This window comes from Callorhinus ursinus, unplaced genomic scaffold (assembly GCF_003265705.2).
Source record: "Callorhinus ursinus isolate GAN/ISIS: 27379988/994484 unplaced genomic scaffold, GSC_fseal_2.0 scaffold73, whole genome shotgun sequence".
NCBI classification, from domain to species: domain Eukaryota; kingdom Metazoa; phylum Chordata; class Mammalia; order Carnivora; family Otariidae; genus Callorhinus; species Callorhinus ursinus.
The window spans coordinates 4,992,906-5,015,098 of NW_027397135.1; the positions used below are offsets into that span (position 1 = coordinate 4,992,906).

General features: G+C 38.2%; 1 protein-coding gene across 4 annotated transcripts in view; it reads left to right on the top strand.

Moving 5' to 3' along the window:
• The window catches only part of HECW1 (HECT, C2 and WW domain containing E3 ubiquitin protein ligase 1), a 426,782-nt gene that overhangs the window by 231,127 nt on the left and 173,462 nt on the right, over positions 1-22,193 (top strand). For all 4 annotated transcript variants that reach the window (XM_073886906.1, XM_073886905.1, XM_073886907.1 and 1 more), the window contains one exon: positions 4,808-4,902. In XM_073886906.1, coding sequence (XP_073743007.1) covers positions 4,808-4,902 — 95 coding nt within the window. The remainder of the gene's footprint in view (positions 1-4,807; positions 4,903-22,193) is intronic.

Consider the following 22,193-nt stretch of genomic DNA (forward strand, 5'->3'; position numbering starts at 1 on the left):
GATGATGTGTCTAGTAAGAAGTTGCTATGGCTGAGGTTAAAAAAATTGCTACCCGTGTTCTCCTCTAGGATTTTGATGGTTTCCTGTCTCACATTTAGGTCTTTAATCCCTTTTGAATTCATTTTTGTGTTTGGTGTAAGAAAGTGGTCCAGTTTCATTCTTCCGCATGTTGCTGTCCAGTTTTCCCAGCACCATTTTGTTGAAGAGACTGTCTTTTTATTCCACTGGATATTTTTCCTGCTCTGTCAAAATTAGTTGACCATATAGTTGTGGTTCCCTTCCTGGGTTTTCTATTCTGTTCCACTGATCTGTGTGTCTGGTTTTGTGCCAGTACCATACTGTCTTAATGACTACAGCTTTGTAATATAGCTTGAAGTCCGGAATCGTGATGCCTCCAGTTTTGCTTTTATTTTTTTTTAATTTTATTATATTATGTTAGTCACCATACAATACATCATTAGTTTTTTTTAATTTTTTATTGTTATGTTAATCACCATATATTACATCATTTGTTTTGGTGTAGTGTTCCATGATTCATTGTTTGTTCATAACACCCAGTGCTCCATGCAGTACATGCCCTCTTTAATACCCATCACCAGGCTAACCCATCCCCCCACCCCCCTCCCCTCTAAAACCCTCAGTTTGTTTCTCAGAGTCCGTACTCTCTCATGGTTCGTCTCCCCCTCCGATTCCCCCCCCATTTTTCCCTTCCTTCTCCTAATGTCCTCCATGCTGTTCCTTATGTTCCACAAGTAAGTGAAACCATATGATAATTGACTTTCTCTGCTTGACTTATTTCACTTAGCATAATCTCCTCCAGTCCCATCCATGTTGATGTAAAAGTTGGGTATTCATCCTTTCTGATGGCTGAGTAATATTCCATTGTATATATGGACCACATCTTCTTTATCCATTCATCTGTTGAAGGGCATCTCAGCTTTTTCCACAGTTTGGCTATTGCAGACATTGCTGCTATGAACATTGGGGTGCATATGGCCCTTCTTTTCACTACATCTGTGTCTTTGGGGTAAATACCCAGGAGTGCAATTGCTGGGTCATAGGGTAGCTCTATTTTTAGTTTTTTGAGGAACTTCCACACTGTTTTCCAAAGTGGCTGTACCAACTTGCATTCCCACCAACAGTGTAAGAGGGTTCCGCTTTCTCCACAACCTCTCCAACATTTGTTGTTTCTTTCCCTGTCCATTTTTGCCATTCTAACTCGTGTAAGGTGGTATCTCAATGTGGTTTTGATTTGAATTTCCCTGATGGCTAATGATGATGAACATTTTTTCATGTGTCCATTTGCCATTTGTATGTCTTCTTCAGAGAAGTGTCTTTTCATATCTTCTGCCCATTTTTTGACTTGATTATTTGTTTTTTGTGTGTTGAGTTTGAGAAGTTCTTTATAGATCTCAGATACTAGCCCTTTATCTGTAGAGTCATTTGCAAATATCTCCTCCCATTCTGTGGGTTGCCTCTTTGTTTTGTTGACTGTTTCCTTTGCTGTGCAGAAGCTTTTTATCTTGATGAAGTCCCAAAAGTTCATTTTTGCTTTTGTTTCACCAGCTTTTGGAGATGTATCTTAAAAGAAGTTGCTGTGGGTGATGTCAAAGAGGTTACTGCCTATGTTCTCCTCTAGGATTTTGATGGATTCCTGTCTCACATTGAGGTCCAATTTTGCTTTTCTTTTTCAGGATTGCTTTGGCTACTCAGGGTCTTTTGTTATTCCATACAAATTTTAGGATTGTTTGTTCTAGCTCTGTGAAAAATGCTGGTGGTATTTTGATAGGGATTACATTAAATGTGTTGATTGCTTTGGGTAGTATAGACATTTTAACAATGTTTGTTCTTCTAATCCATGAGCATGGAATGCTTTTCCATTTCTTTGTGTCCTCTTCAATTTCTTTCATAAGTATTCTATAGTTTTCAGAGTACAGATCTTTTACTTCTTTAGTTAGATTTATTCCTAGGTATCTTATGGGTTTTGGTGCAATTGTAAATGGGATCAATTCCTTGATTTCTCTTTCTGCTGCTTCATTATTGGTGTATAGAAATGCAACAGATTTCTGTGCATTGATTTTATATCTTGCAACTTTGTTGAATTCATGTATTAGTTTTAGCATTTGGGGGGTGGCGTCTTTCGGGTTTTCTGCATAGAGTACTGTGTTGTCTGTAAATAGTGAAAATTTGATTTCTCCCTTGCCAATTTAGTTGCCTTTATTTCTTTTTGTTTCCTGATTGCTGAGGCTAAGACTTCCAGTACTGTGTTAAATAGTAATGGTAAGAGTGGACATCTCTGTCTTGTTCCTGACTGTAGAGGAAAAGCTCTCAGTTTTTCCCTTTTGAAGGTGATATTAGCCCTGGGTCTTTCACATATGGACTTTATGATGATACTTCATTATGTTGCATCTATCCCTACTTTGTTGGGATTTTTTTTAATCACGAATGGATACTGTATTTTGTCAAATGCTTTTTCTGAGGATCATATGGCTCTTCTCTACCCTGACCTTTCTTGGAATAATAAAATTATTGGAATAATTTTATTTGAAAGGAAAGCTAGTGGTGTCTGTTTAGAATGCCTGTTTCTAAAATTTTCTTCCACCCAACTGTGCTTGAGGTGAAGCCATTGGCCCCTCCTTGCTGATGTCACAGGCACCTACAAGCAGAGGAACTTAAATTGCACTGGCTCAGTGAGGTTGCTGCTTTATTCAGTGTCCCCCCCTGATCCCTAACCTACAAGATATCTGCCTTTCAGGCTGAAGCAGTAGTGGATCCGGATGTGTATACCTAACAACATGCAGATAACTCTGAGGTGCCTTGAAGAATGCAGAACTAGGTTGTATGATTGTCCACAAGAAGAGCTTAAAAGGCAATCAACAATAATGCAAAATCACTGCAGGGAAGGAATGACTTAGGAGGGAATTGGAAAGTATTGATGTATCTAAAGGAAGAGCATATCCACTAAAAGGTGACCACCCAGGTATCACCCAGGCAGTGGGAAGTCTTGACAAGTACAGTTCAATGCATAAAAAAGAGTAAATACAAATAGCTAATTAAAATTTGATGAAAAAATGTTTAATCTCACTACTAATCAAACGCATGAAATAAAAATGAAATACTACTTTAAACTTATATTTAATTGATAATACTCAATATTAACAAGGGTTCCATGAAATGGTCAGAGCTACATTTTCTGATGAAAGTGTAAAGTGCTTTTTGGGAAGCAGTTTGGCCACAGAAAGGGAAAATCCTTAAAATATTCACATCTTCTAAAGAATATTGCAATTCTCATATCTTCTATGTCAAGAAAGCTTTCCCTATATAGTAAAGTTTACAGATAACACAAACCCCAAAATAACAGTGGAAAACAACATAAATGTTATCTGCAAGGGAGGCTCCAAAATATAGTACTTTAGCTGGACATTACCATCCAAAGTAAAATTGAGATTTTGTCATTCAGGAGGAAAGGGAGAATGGGTGTTGAGTAGGTAGCCAGCAAGTTTTGCTCCATTATCCTACGGAGCAAACTTGAACTTCAACATAATTTTCAAAAAGTCATTCATTTTTAGGGACAAGCCTAAATTTCCAAAATTACAGGAATACTTAAAATTACAAATCAATTCAATGATTCCATAAAACAAATAATGTTGTCAACAAAGGTTTGATAGTTGAACCTGATTGTTTAATGTTAATTTTTTAAAATGCAGTTTGATTGCATTATTATTTTACTACATTACATATAATATTAAAGCTTATAATCTCAGATGTACATAAAAACACTCATAGAAGATTTTTTTATAGTTTTCTTCATTGTCCATATTTTCCATAATGAACATATCTAAAATTCATGCTAAGAAAATTGTCGACATTGTTTTTTGAAACATTACAATCGATGACAAATTCCCAGATTTGAGAAACAGGATCTCAAATTGGACATTTCTCATGTTGTTCCAAACAAAATTAATATAAGGGGCTAAGACATAGCCTGGCAAATTTTTCAAATTTAAATGAAAAATCCTACAAACAGTAAACTGGGAAAAGCAAGTCACCTTCAAATGAACTAGACTCAGGTTGGCCACAGATTTTGTCTTTAGTCATCATGCTCATCATGCATTATTTGCATTCTAAGAACTTTTATTTGCTTATCCGATACCTTATGAGGTGGGTACTATTGTTAGTTCTATTTATTTTACAAGGAACATGGAGTAAGGGAGGTTAAGGGACCTGATTTTTGTCGCACAGATTGTCAGTAATGGAGCCAAAAGGCAAACCCAGGCAATGTAGGCTCCCAAGGCCGTATCTTTTCTATTTACATAGATAGGACTTTGAAGAAAAACAAACTGTGATGCAAAGAGGTTATCACTGATGTGTCTCAGAGTTTGGAAAATATGCCTCCCATCCATGTATTTCAGTAACTTCTCAAATTCCTCCTCCAAGTTGCTAAGATACTAATTACAATGAATTAAATAACCAAAAATTACAGAACAGACTGGTGGTAGGCATCAAACCACCTAGAATCTTAGGAGTAAGGGATTATTACAAATAACTTCTAATAGGATTGGATGGATGCTGAGAAGTTGAAAGAATGGATTTCATTTGGGTACAAAGAGCAATTTTTGATGACACATTTTTAGAAAGATGTCAGACCTGTCCATGGAGCCACATGTTGAATAAGCATCATCAGATATGGCCTTCTTGGCTCATGGGAGGAATTACGTGGCCGTTCCTGGGGCTGTCCCTCTGGAGATGGTTATCTCTTCCTGGGTTATACCCTGCTTCTCAGTACCATTTGATTTTTGTTTTTCAGCTGAAACTAAGATCTGCTTCAAATACTACCATGGTGTGAGTGGAGCCCTGCGAGCCACCACCCCCAGTGTCACAGTCAAAAACTCCGCAGCTCCTGTAAGTCCCATTTCTTCCTCTTTGGTCAGAGCTAATCCTGGTGCTTCTTTGCTTTTTCCCATTTCGTGTGTGTATGTGTGTGTACACATATGGAGATATAGTGATAGATTATAAGTAGACAGCAACAATCTCAAAATAGTAAGAGGAATGAGATCCAAAGGCAAACTTATTAAAATTATACCACTTTTTGTTTGTGATATGTTAAGCTTCAGTAGTGACATGTTTGTAATAGACTCATGCTTCATAGCAATGAATAGCAAGTGTTTCTTTGGAATGCATTTTTAAAATTCCTTGGTTTTAATTATTTATATTTTCATATGTTTTAATTTCTTTTTAGGCTTATAAATTTATGGAATAGAAATTTATAATCTTAGACTGATTTGGGTCATAAAGTTATAGAATGGTGGGCCTAGGAAAGACTAGAATCGCTGGTCCTTTTTTCCTTCATATGAATGAGGAAACGGCCTGAAGCGCCTAAGTAAAGTACCTAAGGTCACAGTTGCAAACCAGGGATTTAAGTCACGTCTTCTGTTTGTTGCTCTCTGGTTTTGCTCAGCACTCCAGTAATAAATGCTGTCTTTTCCTTAATTACAGTCTAGTTTGGTCTTTGTGGTGCTTCTTACCTTCGTTCTCAATACACCTGATTAGTTGAAATGTACTTTCTAGTGGCATTCCATTTCCTTTTCACATAAAATAAAGATTAGTTGGTGGGGGAGGCTGACCAAAAACCAGTAAGGACTTTGTCAGGATGGTGTGTTAAGTAGAAAAGATTTGGTTTCTTCTATGTAAAAAAAAAAGAAAGAGTGGGCGCTTGGGTGGCTCAGTTGGTTAAGCGACTGCCTTCGGCTCAGGTCATGATCCTGGAGTCCCTGGATCGAGTCCCGCATCGGGCTCCCTGCTCAGCAGGGAGTCTGCTTCTCCCTCTGACCCTCCCCCCTCTCATGTGCTCTCTCTCTCATTCTCTCTGTCTCTCAAATAAATAAATAAAATCTTTAATAAAAAAAAAAAAAGAAAGAAAGAGAGAGAGAGCCTGGGTACCTCAGCCAGTTAAGCATCGGACTCTTGATCTGACCCTAAATCTCAGGGTTGTGAGTTCAAGCCCCACGTCGGGCTCCAGTGAGAAAACTTGAAGTGAAATATGAATGATTTGGAAAGACCTTTGCCTCTAAAAGACACGGTTTTGCTGTTTCATAAGTCAGTCGTTTAGGGTGTGGAAGATGAGTGACTTGAGTCCTTGGTGGTATAACCAAGTGATTTGGAGAAGTATTCCCAGAGTGCCAGACCCCCCTCCTTGGGCCCATCACGTGTGGGACATTCTCAAAAGAGGGTGCCTAGAAAAGCCAAAGAGGCCTTGATAGAAGTGGCCAGTTGTCCAGGCAGGAGGGTCAGCTAAATCAAGGTGGCCAAGCTAGAGTTGGGGCTGAATTGAACCAGAGACAAGGTGGACAAAGCATGGAGGCCCGAACACACAGCAAAGACGGGAGGCTGGACATGGAGGCATGGAGGCAGGAAAAGACTTCCAGGCCCAGGCACAGCCTGTCATGCAATGAGGCAGCTTCTCTCCACTGATTTCTCAGCCAGGGTGGGTTTTGTACAGTGATGGACAAGGCTTTTTGGCTCAAGGCTGGAATGGGAGAGGAGAATTCCTCACCTGCTTCTGCTCAGAGTGGTACCATGAGTGAGCTTGGGCAGCCCTGGAATCTTTAGGATTCCCTTTTTGGAGAGGGCTCTCTGGAACATTTGGCTTCTCTGAACTCAGCCTACTGGGGACTCCAGAGGTAATCTGCTTCTCAGACCAAAGCAAAATGCGATACACATCATCACAGAAGTGTGCAATGTAAGCCTAAAAGAAAACAAGGTGCCGGGGCACCTGGGTGGCTCAGTTGGTTAAGCGACTGCCTTTGGCTTGGGTCGTGATCCCAGGGTACTGGAATCGAGCCCCGCATCAGGCTCCCTGCTCCTCAGGGAGCCTGCTTCTCCTGGAGCCTGCTTCTCCCTCTCCCTCTGCCTGCCACTCCACCTGCTTGTGCTCTCTCTCTCTCTGTCAAATAAATAAATAAAATCTTTAAAAAAAAAAAAAAAAAACAAGGTGCCAGCTACCTGGAAAACTGCCTGGATTGCACAGTAGACAAGCTTTACAAAGTGGGATAAACTGTCAACAAACAGGTTTTCCAGGGGCTGCCGACAAGAAACGGGCTGTCTGAGAAGAGGAAACAGCATGTGGGGTGCTTCAACCTATTATTTGAGAGGAAGTACAGGAGACGGCATTGAATGTGAGTCAGCCCTGACCTCACCTTTGCTACCATCGCTTACCCTTAAATCGCAGACATCTTGAAATACTTTGACATGTTGCCGTCATCCTGATGATCATCCCCACAATGATTTTCTCACATTAATCAGTAGACACTCGGGTTAATACTTTTATGTATGTTCCACAGACAACTTCTGTTTCTCTTCTTAATCCCCATGCATGTGAGCACCAGATCATAAGGGCAAATGATGCCAGGAAGAGAGAGCAGTGCTCCCGCTGCTGTGGTGGAATTTGCAGAGGGAGCATGCATTTGCCAGCAGACAGTATCTTACAGCATGGTGCACTCTTCAGAAGAGTCTCACTTGCCTTATTTTAGTTGATTCACAGCACATCTGTGAGACAGGCAGGAAGTACCATTTTGGTTATAGGACCATTTTGGCTATCAGGTGATAGAGTTTCTGATAAAATCTAGCAGCCTTCTGGGTTAAGTAAGTACTTGCAGTCTGGTCTAAGGACTTATGCACACTGTTTCTAAGGGGAAATGCTATTCAAGTTTTGCAAAATCAATTTGCCAATAACCTTTGAGTATCCATGTTTCAATGGAGGATTTCTGGTGCTGCACTAATCTCTTAAAACGATGGCTGCCAATGGCCATGATGCCATGCCCTGAGGGTCAGTGCTAAAAGTGTAATTCTTTGAAAAGGAGGGAAAGATGTCAAATGCCCCCTTAGTATATAATCAGCACTTCAATGTCTTGAGCACAGCAGATTTTCAGTATGTTTTAATTCTTTTTCTCATTTCCTCGTTCCCCCTTATCCTTTGCCTTTGTCCTATGGACAGTCATTGAGGTCCCAGTAATAAAAAGAGGTTGTCACCTATCCTTATCTTTCCAAGGCTCTCATTGATTTATTCTTCTTAACTGTATATCAGAAACTATGATGAGTAAGGGGTATAGAAATAAATGAAATATGAGTCCTGGCATTGAGAATTCACGGTTATGCTATTGTGAATTACAAATACGATTTGAAATGTCCAGTGCTGGGGTATGAAAACCCACTGGGCTGGTGTGTAGAGTAAGCAGTGAGGAGGTACCTGCAGCAGCTGGGAAGGCCTTCAGAGGAGGTGGCGTGTGGGCAGCATGAACCGGATTTGTGAGACTCTGGAGGGAGGGAAGGCACTGGCAGGACAGCACGTGCAAAAGTGTGGGGATATGGAAGTGCCACAGGCCTGACAGGGAAGGAGACCTAAATTGTGTTAGATCTAATCAAAATACGACTTACTTAATTTTTGCCATATGGCACCCTGTACTTTGTTTCCCATACTGTTTGTATCTTACTGGGAGCACCTAGCATATGGTTTTACTTATATTTTCTATAGAAAATCATGTTCAAAATGAGCTCTTTCTCTCAGTATTTTTGCTACCTTTCCCTGTGCATCACAGCCCCTCTTATAAGCCTCATGGTATTTTTTTTTCCTCTCCCTATTCATACATCGAAGGACAGAAATCTCTCCATACCTACAATTTGCCAAAAGATGGGAACGTGTGTTTTTCACTGTGAATTTTCCAGCTTTTCCTTCAGGTCCATGCTTTTTCCACAGCAAGTTTCCAATCTACCCCTCCCTTTTTGTGGACCACGGGGCATCCTCTAGTGGGATCTACTGGATGGGGAGAGAGCTCTCGCTCTGCCTGCTGGGTTCTCTTCAGTGCAAGAGATTCAGATGCAACCTGTAGCTGTTCTCAGTGTGTGCTCCCCATGCCTGCTTCACAGGACTGTCCCTGAGGGGCATTCACTGCACAGTGCAATGACCACCACAGGTTCCCTCATCCCCAGCCGTGAGGAGGCCTAGGGACTGTAGCCTCTGGATACAGAAAATAGGTAGCTGTTGGAGACATATTTGCAGCAGGATCTGGAAGCCAGGTCCAGGGAGTTGGGGAAGGGCCACCACAGTGAGGGGTAGACAGAGGATGTTAGTTCCTGCCTTATCTGGGGCTTGTTGTAGAGGGTTCCCCAGATTTCGATTTAGACAGGACTGTATCTCTTACTCAGTCTTCATCAAGAATTTTTTTTAAAAGACTGAAGTGGATTTATTAATATCTGATAAAATAGACTTCAACACCAGAAAGTATTTGCAGACATGTCATAACAATAGAAGAGTAACCAGGAAGCCATAACAATCATAAATCACAAATAAATTATAAAACAATCATAAATATGTACCTATTAACAGAACTTGAAAATACATGAAGCAAAGCTGGACAGACTTAAAAGGATAAATAAAAAATTCCACAGTCATAGTGGAGACATTAACGCCTCTCTCAGCAACAGATGAAACAACTAGATTAGAAAATCAACAAAAACACAAATTTGAGCAATATTTTCATCAAGATTTTAATTTTTGGAAATCCCATCAGAATTTTTTTATTCTGGATTGTTTTTATCCCTAACTCACATTGCTATTGTCTGGCTACCTCTTAGTATCTTCTAGCTTTTTCAATGAGAAATTGGAAGTGAACCTATCCGTTTCTGCTCCTTCTTCCACCACTTTGATCCAGTGTCTCAGCAACCAAGCTTTTGATGATGACTGAATAGCAGAAAGTTCAAAGCAAAGTTCTCTGCCAATACATGAAATATATTTCTGTAAGTTCATGTTCACACATTCATTTGCTTTGTCAGACTACCAAGCAGAGATAGAGTTCACATTCTCCTATTGGAAAAATAAAAAAACCTGAATAGGCCATTTGTCTGGAAACATAGGCTAAGTTAGTACTCTAAAATAAGATCAGGTTCATGGGGCACTTGAGTGGCTCAGTCAGTTAAGTAGCCAACTCTTGGTTTTGACTGAGGTCATGATCTCAGGGTCCTGAGATCGATCCCCCCTTTCCAGGCTCTGGAACCTGGATATGTGGAGTATGCTTGTCCCTCTCCCCTACCCTTCCCCACTGCCCCTCTCACCACTCATGCTCTCTTTCTCTGTGTCTCTCTCTAAAATAAAATCTTTTAAAAAAATAAAAATAAAATAAAATAAGATCAGGTTAAGATTTTCTTTACAAACAGTCTGGGTCTCCTGCAATGGACAATGGACAAATAGGTGAATAATAGCCCCCAAACTCTAAGTCATTAAACTTTGTTCTAGTAATATTTGTCTTGGGAATTTTAAAAGCAGATTTTTCAGGAAAAAATTTAAATCATTAAAAATAACTATAGAATAGCTACCTTAAAGTTATGAACCTCCTGGAGGTTCAAAGCATGATTTGAATTAGTTGCAAATTTAGTTGCAAAATTAACTCACAGGCAAGTGATTGATGGGACCAGGTGTCAAACAGAATTGTTAGACATAAACCAATAATTTGATCAGTTTCATAAAAGATAGTAAAATGATCTTGTGGTTTACGATTGGGAGATATTAAGTGGCAAGATTAGTTGCTGAATGAAGTCATTCTTGATAAGCATCAGTTGCAATGTATCATCAGTTTGGGGGTGAAGGTCTCCCAGTTTATTAAAGGGTCCCCTTCCTCCCGTCTGTCCATATGGAGTCTCAGCTACACCCCCAAATGTGTCAAGAAGTATTCCCAAAATTAAAGGAGGAGTAAAGAGTTTATCCCTCTTGTTACCTGGGATGTCCGGCACTGTTCTGCTGGAGTGGCCCTGGCTTTGGACCCGCGAGAGACCCGGCAGAGTTTCTCACAGCCCCCAGGCACAGGCAGCCTTGAGCAAACCTTGGGAGGGCAGCACTTCCCAAAGGGCTACTTTTTCATGATTTTAGTTCTTTAAATGAGTTTGCTATGTAAAGAATTGCCTCTACACAGTGAAAGAGGGACTTGAGGAAAGTTTAGAGCCATTTTCCTTAAATTGTAAGAAAATAGGGCCTTGTAAGGATTTAGTCAGAATTGAGCCCTTTGTGATCTGACCAGACTTGTGCCCTCCAATCATATTCTTAAATCTGCCCTCTTTTCCCGTTCTGATGCTGGCAACCTGGCCCCACGACCGTTTGGGAAGGTGACATGATGTCTATTTTATAATTGGATGTGGATTTTATAATTGCCATAGGAGCCTTTTGTGAATTAATTCTGTTTTGTCTGTTGTCTCACTAACACATCCATAATTTATTTTTGTAGCTTGTCACCAGTACCTGTCCAACCAGGCATTAAAAGAGAACTTCATCAATAATCCTATGATGAGATGAAATTCTGAGACTTAGTCCCTAATATTCTGAAAATCAGTTTCTAAATGAAATAATCTCAGTTACAGTAGAAGGGCAAGAAGTCTGAAGTAATTAGACTGTACATTATTCTAATTTTTCATTTCTTTCCTTCATATCTATGTCTATTAGCCTTTCTTTAGGAGAGGACTTAAGAAAACATTTTGATTTGTAGAAGCCACAAATCAAACGCTACAGATAAAACACAATAAATGTAAACTTGAGTGCTCCTGCTAAAACTGTACGCATGATTTATTTACATGCAAAGGATCAGTGTTGCCCAGACATTTACTAGTGAGCTATAGAATGATTTTATAAGGGGGTATTTTACAAGATCTCCTGACTATTGTGACTTTAAAGCCTGTCTCCATTCCACAAAGTCAAGGGTGCACTGGGAAAGGGATTTCTCAGGGGAATAGGGAGAAGTTGGCAGGTAGGTTTTTTTTTTTAACCTTTTGATCCCCTGAACCAATTTTATAGTTAGATATTGACATATCATTTCTTCTATTTGAGAATCCATAGCCACCTTTTGTCTCATTCCTAATCGGCAAATTGTTTTATGGTGCTCAGAACTTCTTGCCTCTAATCCTCTTTCCCCAGAAACCACTTCCAACTCCTCAGCAGCAAACCACCCCCACTCCCCCTCACCCCCCAGGATATGCAGCACTCTGATTCTCCAGCCTTGGAGGTCTGCTGAGAACATAGTTATTTTGTATATCTTTGTATAGCCTATGGCTTCTATAATTCATTTATTCAGTTATTTATTTATTAGTGAGCTCTTCTGTGTTGACCACTAGTTATACAAAACTGAACAGAATAAATGCCCATCCTCTTGAAGACACCTGCCTGGGATGGGGTTAAGTAGTGGGGAGACAGACTAGAAAACAGGCCATAACGAAGGACTATTCTAAGTCCTGTGGGAATGGACATATAGGGCACTTTGGGAGGACCAAGGGTAAGCAGGCCCAGAACATGATGGAAGGCTTTCTAAATGGAGCAGACCAAATCATCAGGCCAGGATTCCTGATCAATCCCTTTATTTTTTTCTACACTGTTTTACCCAAGTGTAGGGACATGTTATTCACATGTATATCTTCAGCAAAAGTCCCTTGAGGTTTTGATTAGACTAAAACAGGGGAACATTTAGACATTTGTATTTTGGCTAACACATCAGATGGACTCATTTTTGTAGAAGAGAAATAAGAGGAAAGGAAATCACAGCCACACCATGCATCTTCTTCTAGAGAATTTACCCAGGTCCTGCCCACAATCATACCTCTTAAAAAGGTACCCTGAAAGTTTGGATTCCATCATGGCCCAACATTAAGAAATTTTGTTCTATTTCAGCAGAAGAGGTTCAGAGCTTATTTTAAAGGGAATTTTGGGGTCTTGAGTCTGGAGCTGGTGTTTCCTGATAAGGTTCTTCTACCAGCTTTGTTTTGGCATAGGAGTGGTTTACATCCTTCCTTTCTGGGGTGTGGGAAGCAAATGCCAAATCACATCCTTTTCATTGTCCATAACCAAATTTGAAAATACCTAGACACATATCACCAGTGGGAAGTGGAGATCCTCTGTATTTTTTTAAGAGCCATGTTCTTACACCGGGGTTGGGGTATCTGTGAAGCCCTGATTTTATATGGATGTGTTCATGAATGTCCTAGGGGGTGGATCTCAGGCATTCATTAGGTTCTGAACAGGGTTCATGGTCCCAGAAAGCTTATCACTGTTAGAGAAAACACCAGTATCACTCTTTGCTGATATAGAGACCTAATTTGTTAGGCTTTGTACTGTTAAAAGTCTACCTTTGCCTTCTTTGGAGTAAACACCCTAGTCTTTGGCAACCCAAAGAATAAAGCCAAGAATGTTCTTAATGAAAGGAAACAAGTAGTAAATACCTAGATAAGAGACCCAAATCTAGAAAAGAGATGAATCTAGACATGAATATATTCAGGAAACCTGGTACAGGACATGAAAATTAAGTGAAGGCCTCTTAAACAGAAAGCTTTTTGTTTTTCTTCTGCAGCAGGATACAAATGTTGACATCCCAGGGATCCGAGACTTGGCACAGAGTAGACAAATTAAAAAGTATTTATTCTTCCTAAAGCAAAGCAAAATGGATGAATTCATAGGTGAGGTCTTTCAAACAACTGAGGTATAAGTAAATCTCATACAATTTAAACATTCTAGAGCAAAAAGAAAGAAAAAAGCTTCTAAATAATTTTCCTTACCCACCATAGAACTAAAACCAGAACTGTCAAAGAGAGCACTAGAATAGAAAACTATAGGTCAGTCTTATGGATGAATGTAAATATAATATACTTAAGTTAAATATTGGCAAGTAGATTTTAAAAGGATTATTAAAATAAAATTATATGCAGGTTGTAAAGTTGCCTCAATATTCAGAAAATTATTATTACAATAAACTATGTGAATAGAAAACCACATCATCCTCTCCATAGATACAAAAAAAGCATCTCAGATTTCTTTCTCTTAATAATGCTTGTACTTTCAGAATAATGCTAAATAATAGTGGTATTACTAGAGGTATTAGTAGTGATCTCTTTGTCTTGTTCTCAACTTTAATGAAACCATTTCTAGTGGTTCCCCAGAAAACATAGGCAAGAAATAAAAATTCAATATTGGAAAGAGAAACGAAATTATCATCACTTTTAAATGACCTGACTATATTATCCAAAATAATTGAGACTCTTAGAAACAATAAATTATCTCTAGTATGTAAGAATTAATAGCTGTACTATAAGCAAAGAAAATCAATTAGAAAACATAATAGAAAAAAAGGTTTTCATTATAGATTAACCAAGAAAAATAAGATATCTTAATAAGAAATGGGCAAGACCATGACCTCAAAGAGTTATCTTCACTCATATGTTCGCTGTATCATTATTTACAATAGCCAAGATATGAAAGCAACGTAAGTGTCTGTCAATGGATGAATGGATGGAGATAATATGAGAGAGAGACAGACAGACAGACAGATGAATATTATTCAGACGTGAGAAAGAAGAAAATCCTGCCATTTGTGAGAGCATAGATGAACATTAAAGACATCATGCTAGTAAAATAAGCCAGAAAGAAAGACAAATATTGTATTATTTCATATGTAGAATCTAAAAAGGCTGAACTCACACAATGTTATATGTCAATTATATCTCAATAAAAGTGGAAAAAATGTGCAAGGCCAATTTTTTTTTAAGATTTTATATATTTATTTGAGATAGAGCAAGAGAGCGTGAGAGAGTGAGAGAAAGTACAAGCAGGGGTGGAGAGAGGCAGAGGGAGAGGGAGAAGCAGGCTCTCCACCGAGCAGGGAGCCTGATGTAGGACTCGATCCCAGGACCCCGAGATAATGACCTGAGCTGAAGGCAAACGCTTAACCAACTGAGCCATCCAGGTGCCCCTGTGCAAGACCAATTTAATGAAAAGTTTAGAACTATTGAAAGATATAGAAGTTTGAACATATGCAAAGATGAACTGTATCCCTGTTTTAGAAGCAGTGTTTAAACTATATAAATTCCCTGTAAATTAATTTATAAATTCAACACAACTGCAATTAAAATATAAATGGATTGCTTTTGACAACAGAGTAACCCTAGCTTCATCAGAATCAGTATGTGAGAAAAGTTATAATAGTTTTGGGAAATGAAAATAATGAGGAAAGACTAGCTTGCCAGGAATTAAAACAGGCTATGAAGCTATAAAAATTAAAATCGTTAATGAAGAAAGAGACTAATAGAACAATGGAAAAGAAGAGAGTAAGAAAATAGACCCCAGGATATTGGAAACTTTAATTAACAGTTAACGGTAATATTTAAAATCAGTGTGGGAAAGAGATTTTACCATATGTGGTATTATGCCAGCTAAGCAAAGTTTTGAAAAAAAAAATATATATATATACATCAAACCCTCTTATTATTCATAATTCCTTATGTACAAATGGATAGAAGTTTTCAGTATTTAAAAAACATAAAAATTCTAGTTAAAAAGCATGCATAGTTTGAAATCTTGGAGAGGAACAGTTCTTTCTAATCAGAACACAAAATCTAAGGCCATAAAGGAAAAGTAGCAATAAATTGTATTAGCTACATTAAAAAAAAATCTGAATGGAAAAAAAACTCTAAAAAGTAAAAAGTAGAAAATAAAAAGAAGAAACTGATAAAAAAATCAGGCAAAAAGCTAACTTCTTTAATTTACATAGAACTCATTTCTATTGTTTAAAGAAAAGACAAACCATTTTAGAAACAGGCAAAGAACCTGAAGTCAGTTTTTAGGGGAAAAAAATACAATCACCAATAAACACATGAAAAGACGCTCCATCAAGAGAATATAAAAACCACACCAGGAGAAAATATTTGGAAAAGATATATCTGATAAAGGACTGTTATCCAAAATATACAAAGAACTCTTAAAATCAGCAATGAGAAAATGAACAACCCAGTTTAAAAATAAGCAAAAGACACCTGACCAAAGAAGATATACAGATGGCAAATATGTACAAGAAAAAATGCTCGACATCATATGTCAACAGGGAAATGCAAACTAAAACGAGGAGATACCACTACACACCTATTAGAGTGGCTAAAATCCAGACACAACCAACACTGACTGCTGACAAGGATGTGGAGTAACAGGAATGCTCATTCGTTGTTGGTGGGAGTGCCAAATGGTACAGCCAGTTTGGAAGACAGTTTGGTAGTTTTGTACAAAACCAAACATACTCTTACCATATGATCCACTGATCACACGCCATAGCGTTTTTCAAAAAAATTGAAAATTTAAGTCCATACCTACACCTACACACAGATGTTTATAGCAGCCTTATTCATAATTGCCAAAACTTGGAAGCAACCATGATATCTTTCATTAGGTGAGTGGATAAATAAACTATGGTACGTCCAGACCATAGGATATTATTATGAGCCATCAAGCTATGGAAAGACATAGAGGAATCTTAAATGCATATTGCTAAGTGAAAGAAGCCAATCTGTAAATGTTACATACTGTAGGATTCCAAATATATGACATTCTGGAAAAAGCAAAACCATAGAGACAGTAAAAAGATGAGTCATTGCCAGGGGTTGTGGGGAGGGAGGGAGGAACAGTATGATACTCTAATGGTGGATGCATACATGTTATTAAACATTTGTTCAAACCCACAAAACATACGACACCGAGAGTGAGCCCCAATGTGAACCAGGGACTTTGGGTGATAATGATGGAAGCACATAGATTCCTACATTGTAACAAAGATAGAAGATGTTGATGATGGTGGAGGCTGTGTGTGTGTCGGGGCTGGGGGTTTCTGAGAGCTCTCTGTACTTTCTGCTTAGGTTTCCTGTGAACCTAAAACTGCTCTTAAAGAAAAATAAAGTCAGTTTAAAAAAAGAGAGATGCTCCAATCAGAAAGCAAATATAACATGATCCAAAACAACATGGTATCTTTGAAACTTTGTAAGAGAAGGACTTTGTAGGAAGTGACAGCTAGGAGATAATGGGGCATCTTTACATGGCACAGATGCCTGACCTAAAGGCTACAAGAAAGGGAATCACTGAGTTAGAAGACAAACTAAGAAAGTTCACCTGAAAACCAGTGGAAATAAGAAACAAAAATAGAGAAAGAATAAAAAAGATCTAGAGATCAAATCTAGGGACAATAGGAATTTCCAAAAAAAAAAAAATTACGAATGAAATAAAAGATAAAAACCTTTTCTGATTTTAAAAAATATATATATGTTAGACTAAACGTTGAAAATCCTAATCAGGGCGTCTGGGTGGCTCAGTTGGTTAGGCAACTGCCTTCGGCTCAGGTCATGATCCCGGAGTCCCGCGATCGAGTCCCACATCGGGCTCCCTGCTCAGCGGGGAGCCTGCTTCTCCCTTTGGCCCTCCCCCCTCTCATGTACTTTCTCTCTCTCATTCTCGCTCTCTCAAATAAATAAATAAATCTTTAAAAAAAAAAGAAAATCCTAATCATATTTCAGATATCTGAATTTACATAGTAAAATACATATATATGTTCATGGTAGAAAATTGAATAAGCATATAAATAAGGAAAAATGATAATCCACCATGCAGCAAGCCTCTGGAACTATATCTGGAAGAATTTTCAAACTGAAGAATCCTATAAACAAGCAGGAGAAACTTTCAGGCTACTTGAAAAAAACAAAAGCCTAGAAACTTTGAATGTTCCCTCCATAGCACTAAAGGTGGCAAGAAGATTATTTAAAGGAAACATTTTGTTTTCTACTGTATCAGCTGTCAAAGATATGTGAAGACAAGGGAAGACAGATATTCTCAAGCATGTAAGAATATAGAAATTGCCCACACATCAAAGACACAATCCAAGGTCTGAGGAAATTGTGGATGAAAGTGAATAAGGAAACTAATTAGCTATAAAATGATAGGCAAAACAATTGTGAGGATACATTATTGTTTTATTATTCAAACATATATTGTGTGATTTATTGCATGAGTGGGTTGAACAAAAAATATTCTAACCTTAATCAAAAAGGCACTCTTAAAAACTTTTTTAAGATTTTATTTATTTGAGAGAGAGAATGAGCAAGAGAGAGAGGGAGCACTTCTATTCCTGAGCAGCAAAGAGGACTAACTTGGTGACTGTATTAGTTAAACAACAGATATTTATTTTCCCTCTTCTAGCCTTCTGAAGGCTAGACATCCTAGAGCAAGGTATTGGCAGGGTTGGTTTCTCCTGAGGCCTCTCTCCGTGGCTTGCAGATGGCCTCCTCCTCCCTGTATCCTCACCTGCTGTTTTTTCTGTGCACTTGCGTCTCTGGTGTCTCTTCCTCTTCTTATAAAGATGCCAGTCTGATTGGATTAGGGCCCTGCCCTAAACACGTCATTTAACCTGAATTACCCTGTTAAAGGCTCTATCTCCAAATATAGTTACATGAGGAGTTAGGACCTCAACTTATGAATTTTGGGGGACATAAGTCAGTTCATAACAGAGACCCACTGTCTCCTTGCGCTGATTTGACAAAGTCTACTCTAGCTGTCTGTGTACAGTACCTGTACTACAGGAGAACTCATACAGCTAGCTCGCTATCAACCATTGTTGTACATAATATATATTTTATATATTTATATAAATACATATTATATAAGTATATAATTATATATTTAATATAAAAGTGTAAGGATTTTAGTCTAATTTTCTGGGAGGGACTCTGTAATGAAACAGCACTGGAGACGAACACTGATCCTAGAACACCAGTCCTGTCTCCTTGGCCATATACAGATACAGATGTAGATGAAAATATAAATGTAGATATACATATATATGCATATATATAATTATATATGAATTTTTCTTTTCTTATTTACATGAGCTTGATCATGTCTCCACAATCCAACAAACCAAATGTATACTTATACATGACAACACTTAGCCATGAAACACTAGAGGTTTTTAAAATCAAAATTGGGAGACCTTGGTTTTGTCTGGTCAGCTAGACAGCTACTAAATCATTCTGAACTCCTGTGAACTGAAACGGAGATCTAAGAAAAGAAGAGCTGTAACTCTACAAATAGAAAAGCAACCACTTTCTGCAAGAATGACAAGAAAGAAAAACTCACCTCAAAAAAAAAAGAAAAGAAAAAGAGGCACTACTGACTGCCAGGGATCTAATCAGTATGGTTACAAGTAAGATGTAGGAACTAGAGTTCAGAATAATGATTATAAAGATACTAGCTGGACTTGAAAAACCATAGAAGACATTGGAGAATCCTTTTCTGGAGAAATAAAAGAACTAAAATATAATCAAGTCAAAATCAAAAAGGCTATTATTGAGATATAATAAAAAATGGAAGCTCTAACTGCTAGGATAAATGAGGCAGAAGAGAGAATTAATGATACAGAACACAAGAAAGCTGAGAAAAAGAGAGATAAATAACTGTTGGATCATGAGGGGAGAATTTAAGAGATAAGTGATACCATAAAGTGAAACAATATTAGAATAATTGGGATCCCAAAAGAGGAGGAAAGAGAGAGGGGGGCAGAAGGTATATTAGAGCAAAGTATAGCAGAGAATTTTCCTAATCCGGGGAGGGAAACAGGCATTCAAGTCCAGGAAGCATAGAGAACCCCCTCAAAATCAATAAAAATAGGTCAACACCCCAACATATAATAGTGAAGTTGGCAAATTTCAGAAACAAAGAGAAAATCCTGAAAGCAGGTTGGGACAAGAGGTCTGAAACCTACAAGGGTAGAAACATTAGACTGGCAGCAAACCTATCCACAGAGACCTGGCAGGCCAGAAAGGACTGGCATGATATATTCAGGGTGCTAAATGAGAAAAAGATGCAGCCAAGAACACATTATCCAAAAAGGATGTCATTCAAAATAGAAGGAAGGATTAAAAAAAAAATTTCCTGGAAAAACAGACACTAAAAGACATTGTGATCATTAAATCAGCCCTGCAAGAAACATTAAAGGGGATCCTTTAAGCAAAGAGAGAGCCCAAAAGTAACATAGACCAGAAAGGAACAGAGACAATCTACAGAAACAGGGAATACAATGGCACTAAATTCCTATCTTTCAATATTTACTCTGAATGTAAATGAGCTAAATGCCCCAATCACACAGGGTGTCTGATTGGATGAAAAAGCAGGACCTATCAATATGTTCTCTGCAAGAGACTCATTTTAGATGAAAAGACACCTCCAGATTGAAAGTGAGGGGGTGGAAAACCATTTATCATGCTAATGGACATAAAAAGAATGCTGGGGTAGCAATCCTTATATCAGTCACATTAGGTTTTAAACCAAAGACTGTAATAAAAGATGAGGAAGGACACTATATCATACTTAAAAGGTCTATCCAACAAGACCTCACAATTTTAAATATTTATGCTCCTAACATGGGAGCAGCCAATTATATCAACCAATTAATAACCAAATTAAAGAAACATATTGATAATAATACAACAATAGTAGAGAACTTGAACACCCCACTCACTGCAAAGGACAGATCATCTAAGCAGAAGATCAACAAGGAAACAAGGGCTTTGAATGACACACTGGACCAGATGGACTTCACAGATATATTCAGAGCATTCTATCCTAAAGCAACAGAGTACACATTCTTCTCTAGTGCCCATGGAACATTCTCCAGAATAGATCACATACTGGGTCACAAATCAGGTCTCAACTGATACCAAAAGACTGATCATTCCCTGCATATTTTCAGACCATGCTTTGAAACTTGAACTCAACCACAAGAGGAAATTTGGAAGAAATTCAAATACATGGAGGCTAAAGAGCATCCTACTAAAGAATGAATGGGTCAACAGGAAATCAAAGAAGAATTTTAAAAATTCATGGAAACAAATGAAAATGAAAACACAACTGTTCAAAACCTTTAGGATGCAGCAAAGTATATAGCAATACAATCCTTTCTCAAGAAACAAGAAAGGTCTCAAATATACAACCTAACCTTACACCTAAAGGAGCTGGAGAAAGAACAGCAAATAAAGCCTAAACCCAGCAGGAGAAAAGAATTAATAAAGATTAGAGAAGAAATCAATCAAACAGAAAACAAAAGAACATTAGAAGAGATCAATGAAACTAGAAGCTGGTTCTTTGTTTTTTTGTTTTACTTTTTTTATTATGTTATGTTAATCACCATACATTACATCATTAGTTTTTGATGTAGTGTTCCATGATTCATCGTTTGTGCATAACACCGAGTGCTCCACGCAGAACGTGCCCTCTTTAATACCCATCACCAGGCTAACCCATCCTCCCACCCCCCTCCCCTCTAGAACCCTCAGTTTGTTTTTCAGAGTCCATCATCTCTCATGGTTCATCTCCCCCTCTGACTTCCCCCCATTCATTCCTCCCCTCCTGCTATCTTCTTCTTTTTTTTTTTAACATATAATGTATTATTTGTTTCAGAGGTACAGATCTGTGATTCAACAGTCTTGCACAATTCACAGCACTCACCATAGCACATACCCTCCCCAATGTCTATCACCCAGCTGCCCCATCCCTCCCACCCCCCCAACACTCCAGCAACCTTCAGTTTGTTTCCTGAGATTAAGAATTCCTCATATCAGTGAGGTCATATGATACATGTCTTTCTCTGATTGACTTATTTCGCTCAGCGTAACACCCTCCAGTTCCATCCACATCGTTGCAAATGGCAAGATTTCATTTCTTTTGATGGCTGCATAATATTCCATTATATATATATATATAAGAAGCTGGTTCTTTGAAAGAATTAATAAGATTGATATACCCCTGGCCAGACTTTTCAATAAGAAAAGAGAAAGGACCCAAATACATGAAATCATGAATGAAAGAGGAAAGAACACAACCAACACCAAAGAAATACAAACAATTATAAGGACATATTATGAGCAACTATATGCCAACATATTAGGCAATCTGGAAGAAATGGATGTATTCTTGGAAACATAAAACAACCAAAATTGAAACAGGAAGAAATAGAAAACCTGAACAGACCCATAACCAGCAAGGAAATTGAAGCAGTAATCAAAAATCTCCCAACAAACAAGAGTCCAGGGCTGGATGGCTTCCCAGGGGAATTCTACCAAACATTTAAAGAACTAATACCTATTCTACAGAAGCTATTTCAAAAAATTGAAATGGAAGGAAAACTTCCCAACTCATTCTATGAGGCCAGCATTACCTTGATCCCAAAACAAGACAAAGAGCCCACCAAAAAAGAGAATTACAGACCAATATCCCTTATGAACATGGATGCCAAAATCCTCACTAAGATACTAGCCAACAGGATCCAACAGTACATTAAAAGGATTATTCACCACGACCAAGTGGG